The sequence below is a fragment of the Hippopotamus amphibius genome, chromosome 2 (assembly GCF_030028045.1).
Source record: "Hippopotamus amphibius kiboko isolate mHipAmp2 chromosome 2, mHipAmp2.hap2, whole genome shotgun sequence".
Lineage (NCBI taxonomy): Eukaryota > Metazoa > Chordata > Mammalia > Artiodactyla > Hippopotamidae > Hippopotamus > Hippopotamus amphibius.
Genome location: NC_080187.1, coordinates 82,855,295 through 82,863,877, shown reverse-complemented (window position 1 = coordinate 82,863,877; position 8,583 = coordinate 82,855,295). Strand labels below are relative to the sequence as shown.

The 8,583-nt window shown below is 40.2% G+C and overlaps 1 protein-coding gene across 1 annotated transcript; it reads right to left on the bottom strand.

The window, feature by feature from the left end:
* Positions 1–7,266: 7,266 nt before the first annotated feature.
* LOC130846243 (interferon beta-2-like) lies at positions 7,267–7,886 on the bottom strand. The gene has a single exon (XM_057724351.1). It carries the CDS (start codon positions 7,825–7,827, stop codon positions 7,267–7,269), a length of 561 nt encoding a protein of 186 aa, XP_057580334.1. The 5' UTR covers positions 7,828–7,886.
* Between the last annotated feature and the right edge of the window lie 697 nt (positions 7,887–8,583).

Genomic DNA, 8,583 nt, shown 5'->3' with positions numbered 1-8,583 from the left:
TTACACGTTGTAATCAGAGATGCTGAATATTCTTTCCAATATCTCTATATATGACTTTGGTAAACATGGCCTTCATTTATATTCCAAAGGACTTGCTTTTTGTATGAGATTTTGGGAAGGGTGCTCCTTAACCTCACTTAATTTTATATAAGAAATTTCTACAATCTTTTTTCACATTTAATTAAGTTAAACATTGGGCATCTTCCACAGGCAAGGCCATGTGCTAAACCAAGTCATACATCGTGGACATTTATTCCTCAAGAGTTTGCGGTGTGATTATCTCCAATTTGCATAACTTGCCCAACATCATAGAAAGTGTCAGAACCCTCTTTAGCTCTCAGGTTTATAAAACTCCATGTCCTGTGCTTTTTCTACTACTAAACTTTAAAAAAAAAAAATTTGGACTTTTAAATTCACAGATTTCCACTTCATGCATTTCTGGATTAGTATGTCCTTTTCTGCTTTGAAAACTATTTGTTTTACCTCTGGGTTTTCATAAAAAAGAAAAGGAGAGAAAAAGTTGAAAAGTGAAAGGAAAGAGAAATTTGTTGCATGTTTCCATTAAACAACACAGGCCATTTTTTGTTCTTAAACTTTCCTATGAGATAATGAAAGCAGCTGGTGTAAGACGAAAAGGAAACTGCATACCAGAGCTCTAGTACAGGATAAAAACATAGTGGTCGAGAGCAGGAAATGCAGCCTTGCCAGGGAAAACTATGACTCATGGTCCAGACAATCGCCTCCTAAAACCTGAAGAGAAAATAGTCTCTATAGAGTCTGGTAAGGGAGCAGATGGGAATTTCCTACTAATCTCTCTAGAGCAAGGGAGAGAAGGGCCTTTTATGATGGGGTGGGGATGGAAGGGAGACAGACTTCTTGGGGGAAAAGAGCAGCATCTTTTGCAGAAGGTCCTCATAGGCACTTAGAACAAAGCCAGGAGCTAGAGCCACTGGGCAATAGAGCTCCTCATGCTCTCTTTAAATCACAAGATCTGTGCTATGTTGTTAGATAAAAATAACAGTTTGGCAGGTAGTAGATGATTACAGGTAGTGGAGAGTATGGTTTCTGGTTCCAAGTATGTCTCTGTTCTTACCTACTTTGGACTTGGGCAAGTTACTTAACCTTACTGAGCCTTGGTTTTCTTATGTATAGAAAGAATACAGTAATACTTTCCTCCTAGGGTTCTCAGAAGGATTAAATAAGATGGTATATATCTATAACACATTTACCAGAGTCCCTTACAGAAAAAAGTCCTTAAGAAGTGTAGCTGTTACTCTTGTGTTTGCATTATGCTATTATAGCAAACATTTGCATTATAAAGACGCAACTTAAATATAGTTACCTTGATGATTCCTCAAAAATTAAATAGAGAATTACCATATGATCTAGCAATTCCACTTCTGGTTAAACTCTTGTCTTTATGTGAATTACCCCCATGCCACTTTGCTCTTGAGGTCTAAAAGGTAACTAATGCAATAAATTCAGGTTACCATACTCAATTAAAGATTTAGAAAAAAAAATACAAATACCTGGGACTCAAATGGGTATTTGTACACCCATGTTCATAGCAGTATTAATCAAAATAACCAAAAGATGGAAGCAACTCAAATGTCCATCATTGGGTGAATGGATAAACAAAATGTCATCTAGACATACAATGGAATATTGCTCACGCAAAAAAGGGAAGAAAGTTTTGACACGTGCTACATCATGCCTGAAACTTGAAGACATTATACTAAGTGAAATGTCAGTCACAAATGAGTAAATACTGTATGAGTCCACTTATATGAGGTACCTAGAGTAGTCAAATTCATAGAGACAGAAGATAGAATGGTGATTTCCAGGGATGGGGGGAGAGGGAATAGGGAACTAGTGTTTAATGGGTACAGAGTTTCAGCTGGGGAAGCTAAAAAAGCTCTGGAGTTGAATGGTGGTGATGGTTGCACAACTGTGTGAATGTACTTACTTCTACAAAGCTGTACTTTTAGAAATGGTTAAAATGATAAACTTTCTACTATTTATAAAGTGCTTTGGGCTTTTCTTTCAGAGTTTTAGCATGAGAGGATATTGATCAACTTCTTGGGCAACCTTTTAAAATATGAAAGACTATTGCAGTGTGACATAAAAACCTCTTACAATCTAACTGCTGACAATGTTGAACTTAGACTAAGATCATTTTTCCTTTCTAAGGGCCTATTGATTTAATCTTCTCTTGGAATCTTATTAAGAGATCTTAAGCCATCAAAGTATGTTGATTCTGACAAAGGAACACAAGATGTTTTGGCTCCATTTTACTTATTTATTTGCTTTCTTATATATTTTTAAGAACTTTAATGAAGCATAATTGACATCCAATAAACTGCGTATTTAAAGTGAACACTTTGGTTTTGACATATATGTACACTCCTGAAACCATCAACACCAACACAGAGAACATATCCATGTCCTTCTGAAGGTTTCCTCATGCCCCTTTGTAATTTCTCCCTCCATTTCGCTCCTCACTCCCACCGCCCCCATCCTCAGGTAACCATTGACCTGCTTTCTGTCATTATAAACTAGTTTTCCTTTCTAGAATTTTGTATGAATGGGACAATACTGACTCTTTGTCTGTCTATCATACTCAGCACAATTTCAAGATTTATCCATGCTGTTGTGTATATCAAGGATTCATACCTTTTTGTTGTTAAATAGTATTCCATTATCTGGATATACTACACCCATTTGCTTAATCATTCATTTGTGATGAGAATTTGAGTTGTTTCTAATTTGGGGATATTACAAGTAAAGCTCCTACAAACATCATATACAAGTCTATGCATAGAAACATGCTTTGTTTTCTCTTCAGTAAATAACCCAGTGAAATGGCTGGGTCATATCGTAGATGTATGTTTACCTTTTTCAGAAACTGCAGAATGGTTTTCCAAAGTGATTGTACCATGTCTTATTTCCACTGGCAGTGTTTGACAGTTCCAGCTGCTCTACATCCTTGCCAATGATTGATAGGGTCAGTCTTTAACTTTAGCCATTCTGGTAAGTATGCAGTGGTGTCTCACTGTGGCTTTAATTTGCATTTGTTTAATGACTAATGATCTTGATCATCTTTTTCTGTCCTATTAGCCATCTGTGTATCTTCTTTGGTGAAACGTATTCAAATCTTTTGCCCATTTTTTATTGGGTTGTTTCACTATTTTTGAGTTTTGAGAGTTCTTTATGCATTGATGTAAGTCCTTTATCATACATGTGACTTACAAATATATTCTCCCAGTCTGTAACAGGTCTTTTAATTTTCTTAAAAAGGTCTTTTGAAGGGAGCTCCATTTTTCTCTTATTCCTAGGCTAATTGTTGAGGGATATAATTTAAATAATGCATTTTGAGTTTCCTAAGAACACCCTACACAAGGAATTATAAAGGAAAGCAAAAATTTTGAAACAGAATGCGGATTGAAGCCAAATTTACTGATTTGGTGATAGTTGTTTGATGGGAGCAAGTTCCTGGAGTACTATTCATCAAGTCAATTAACAAATTAAGTGATTAATGTGGTCCTGCTAAATTAAAAGAGTACATTGCTATGCTGGCAATTCTAGCCCAATCTCAGAGTTTGATTGTTTTAAACTAACTATTCTAAGAGATTTTAGACAATTAAACTGATGTTTATAAAGCAACAATTAACGTTGAGAAAAAAAGGATAAATTCATAAAACAGTTTCTTTTTCAGGCTCAATAAACGTCGGTACAACAGATTTAGAGAAAATGTTTGCAATTAGCAGGATCTGGTTCTGGGCGCCCTTCACCTGACTGCACTACCAGCTGCTGACTCTCTGTCTCATTACCAGACTAGTCAATACAGAAGTCCGTATCAGTGAGGGCCTTGCCTTCTGTGCTGCTTAGACCTCAAGTGTGTCATATATAGAACTGGACCAGGATAGCTGGTGGACATTCCTCAGGAAGAGTAGTGGCTATGGTAGGTTCTCATGTAATCACATGGGCTCCTGTGTAATCAAAAACTGTTTCACATTCATTATCTGATCTAAACCCATGAAGAAGGCTTTCATGTTTCCATATACTTATTTACTATTCATTTATCTCTTTGATATAGTATTCATTCAAATATATCACTCATTTTTATTGGGGTAGTTTCTTATTGTTGAGTGTTGAGAGCATTTTTTGGTATTTTCTGGACACAAGTCCTTTATCAGATATGTAATTTGTAAATACTTTCTCCCAGACTGTGGCATGGTTTTTTCATATTCTTATGAGTATTTTACGAACAAGTCCCTACATCAGATATATCTGAGGACCTAAAAGTGCCTGATGACACCCTAAATTCCTAGGGTGTCATTGTCACCAGCTTTGTTAAGTGCAAAAAATAGCATACAAATGTACACTGATATTACCCTGTAACTACATGTCCATATGCTTAGGCAATATTTATGTAATATTTATGTTAACCAAGATGTTCACCAGGATCTAGCTGCTTAAGAGTAGATAAAACTTCTCGACCCCCTAATCTGTGTCCTCTCCATGGTTTCCTCGGGAGGTGGGGGCGGGGTGGGAACGGCTCTGTTGTCACGGCTCTACCTTCTGTCCCCACTGACTTGGTTCACGCATGCACGTCCAGACACCCTCTGCTTGTTTCCCCATATCACTTCAATCCTGGACACTATGATTTCTATGCACATGGGGGCTTTGTGTGGGCAACCATCTCTACTGAAGCTTTGAAGAAGATGGAGGAGAGGATTTCATCACTTCAGTGCACATAATTTCAAGTGGCCTTTGAGACATCCTTGTTCTTAAAAGTCCTTTATTTGCCCTCACCAGAAATTTTTCACAGCTGCCTTATTCCAGGGAGCACCACAGCCCCAAGACCATCGACTGTGTTTCTCTCTCTTTCCTCCTCAAACACAGACACACAAAAACATGCTATTGGGATTGTGCTGTCTTTTGTGTTGCTATATCCACAACCTCAAGATCTCACCTTGTATCTCAAGAGGCCCACTCAATATTTTTCTAAACAACAAATGCTTTCCTAGTAATGCATTCTGATGCCAGCTAAAATAATCACTTCACTCCTCATATGTAGCTATCTCTGCCAGATGTGCTGACTTACATGTGGCATAGCTGTTTAATATATGCAAATATTCACACATGCAGCTTTAGGTTAGCCTCCATCGTTCTTATTAGAATTAATATTAATTGTCATTTATCCTCTACTATGATGAACATACTTTTGATATTCTGGATGGACTAGAATGCTCAGTGGTGTCATAGTTATTTATAATTCTGCAGAGTAGGCCTCTCCTCTGTCCCCTGGTGCCCTGCACAGCACAGAGCAGGCCTTTCCAGGGCTGCACCAGCCTCTCGCTATCTCAGCCAATTTAGCTGTTCAGCCCAGGTGAACTTTAGCATCCTCTGGGCTGCTCTAGGCATGCCTTTCACTCTGCATTTCGATGTACTGATCTTGCGTTTGACTCCTAGGCAAAAGGAAGCACAGCTGTGGAAGGGCTTTCGGCAGAGCTGGGGTGTGGAGTCTCAGACTATGGGAAGCTGGGGAGAGAGGGAAAGTTTACTGTCTTATAGGAGCCTTGACTGGCTTGGGAGGATGACAATAGCAGCAGACCTACCAGGATGGCACTTTTCTGTCCCACAGCCGGTGTTTTACCCAGCTTAGGTCAGAAGGGGGAGCCCTGAGCTCACTGTCTTGATAGTGTCTGCTCTGAAACTGTGGACTAACATTTCTTCTCAAAGCCAAATCCCTTAAAGGGAACATAGACTTCTGTGCTACTCTAGGAGAAAACGCCTAGATACAAATAAAGTCGTATGGGATTCTGCCCTTTGTACTTCTTTTTTAACCTCCACTCACTAGTTATGTGACCAAGGGGAAGTTACTAAACCCCTTGGAGACTTAGTTTTCTGTAAAAAGCAGTAATGGAATTGTGCCTACCTGAGGGGTAGTTGTGAAGAGGACTAAATCCGATTACATAGGTAAGAGCTCAGCTCACCGCCTGGATGGCAGCTGCTAATGACAGGAACAGTCAATAATTCAGATTCCCAAAGGGTTCAGTAAAGACAGAACCCCAGCCATGCTGGGCAGGTGTCTAAAGAGCTGCTAGGGGAAGATTACTTTCCCAGAGTAATACCTGGAATAAGTGAGTGCTCCCTCTCTCCCACCTGAATTTCCATTTCTCCCATGCTTTCTGGTTTTTCACTTGGCCTGAAACAACTTCATCTGCTGCACCTGTCTTGGATCTGACTTTAGAGAATATGTAGCTTCAGAGGTGCAGAGCAGCAGGAAAAGCAGATAGGATAGTCCTGGAATTCTGTATGAACAGGGAAGGGGGAATCAGGAACAGGCTCACTTTTCTGAAGAAAACAAAATGGGGAGAAAACCTAGCCAGATGGCAGGGGTATCAGGCAGACTTCTGCCTCCCTCTGGTGTCTGTGCCCTGGAAGCAGACAGAGACCCCAGCTCTCCTCAGACACCCACACATCTTGGCTGAACCATGAGGAGTAAAGTAAAGGGAGTGCAACTTAACAGTGTCACAGGAGTGCCTGGGACCTCTCACCCTTAGGATTGGCCAGTGGAGGGAGGTCGGCACGTAAACATTTTAAAACCCTGTGGTGGGGAGGAGGGAAGCAGAGCATCCCACAGAAGATAGGGATGAGTTTAGGACAAACACAAGAGCTGAAATATTCCCTTGGTCACCCTGACAGCCAGTCAAACTCTAACTTTAGGGCAAAAGAGCCTGGGGCACAGGGTAGAAGCAGTTGGCGCCCTTGCTTCCAGTTCCACAGCCACCTACCTGCCTCCCATTTTAATTCTGTAGAAGCTCAGGCCACATTTATTCTCTGAAATCACATCCCCTTACCATCTTTTACCTTGAATATTCCACATGGCTTCCTTGCATTTTAAATTTGTTGAAGGAAGGGGCCTGAAACTCTACTATTCTACAGGCTCATTCTACAAAGAACATCTCCTAGGTGCTCTGCAGTTTTTAATACGGATGGTTACATAAATCAAGTTAAAATTAAAACTGCCATGTTGACTTCCGTTTCAAAAATAATTTATTTCCCATGGAAAAACTTTAAATAAATAAATAAATAAACAAATAAATAATGCATAAGTTAATTTTCAAAACGCTTAAAGTCTTTAACTGTCCTTTCAAATCCAGTGCGTTGCCTGTCAGTTACTGAAAGAGCCTCCGCGGGTGGAAGAGCCTGACCTCGCTGGCAGCACTGTCCGTCCCCAGAGCCACAGGTGGCAGATCGTCAGTTCTGGAGGTGGCCTGTAAGGCTGTTAAGGAAGGAAAAGTTCTTGAGGATCTCCACTCGCACTAGAGTCCAGGCACAGCTGCTGTACTCCTTGGACTTCAGGTACTGCACGATCTGCAAGTAGTACTTCTTCAGGTGAAGAACGGTCATGTCTCCCCCGGGGAAGTTTTCCTTCTCCATGATTTCCTCCAGGATTGGCTCCAGACGATCTCTCTGCCCACAGAGTTCCGCAAGGAGGTTCTCAATGATGGGCTCAGTCCAGCCAGTGCGCGAGACATTTCTTCTGAAAATCCCTAAGATCTGCTGGAGCATCTCATAGATGACCAATATGGCCTCTTCCTTCCGGAACTTCTGTGGTTCCTTAATCTCCTCAGGGACCTCGAAGTTCATCCTGTCCTCGAGGCAATCTTGAGGAGCTCCAGGTAGCTGCAGCAGGAGGTTCTGACAGGCCAAATTGCTGCGCTTTTGTTGGAATCGAAGCAAGCTGTAGCTCATGGAAAGAGCTGTGGTGGAGACACACAGCAGGAGAGCGATTTGGAGGATGAACCTGTTGGTCATGATGAAGACAGGAACAGGGTAGCTGCTCTCCTATTAGATGCTGAAACACGGTCTTCAGGAGTTTGCAGTGTGAATGTCTTTTCTCCATGAGTGTGGGCTATTTATACAGAATGGCCCTCCACTCTTTCTATTGGAGAGGAATTTCCCACTTTCAGTTCTCCCTTTCAGTTTTCCTATGTCATGTAAACTATTAGTTGTCTTTTAAACTCTTTTTCTTTAAGCTCCTTGGTATTTCATCTTCTATATATTGGGGGAGGGGGATATTCAAACTGAGAGGATTTCTTATGTTTTGTAAGGTTAAGTAAATTGCTAAATGCTAAAGAAAGAAATAAACCAAATCCTTTTGAAGTTGATTATTACAGCTTCTTTCATTAGGAAAAGACTTTTCCTTTTACTTTTTTCATATTATGAGATTTGGGGGGGAGGTCTTTGTAGGTAAGAGAGTTTTCTTTATCATAAGAATTAGGCTTGCTTCCTAATTACACTATTACGAAAGGATAAATACATGCAGTTTATGATTTTTAAAAAGACACCTATTGTTTTTCTATCTAAAATAGAATGATGTCAAACTCAGTTGACCTGCATTTTCTTTCTAGGGTCTTAACCACAAGCAGCAAGACATCACATAAGTTTCTCAGCCTTAATTTATGGCTTTATCTGGCAATCTCAGCTGTCAAGAATATAACTGAAAACCAGAGATTAAGAAATGTCTCTAAGCAGGCAAAAGGAATGTTACACTGGCCATGCATACAAGTC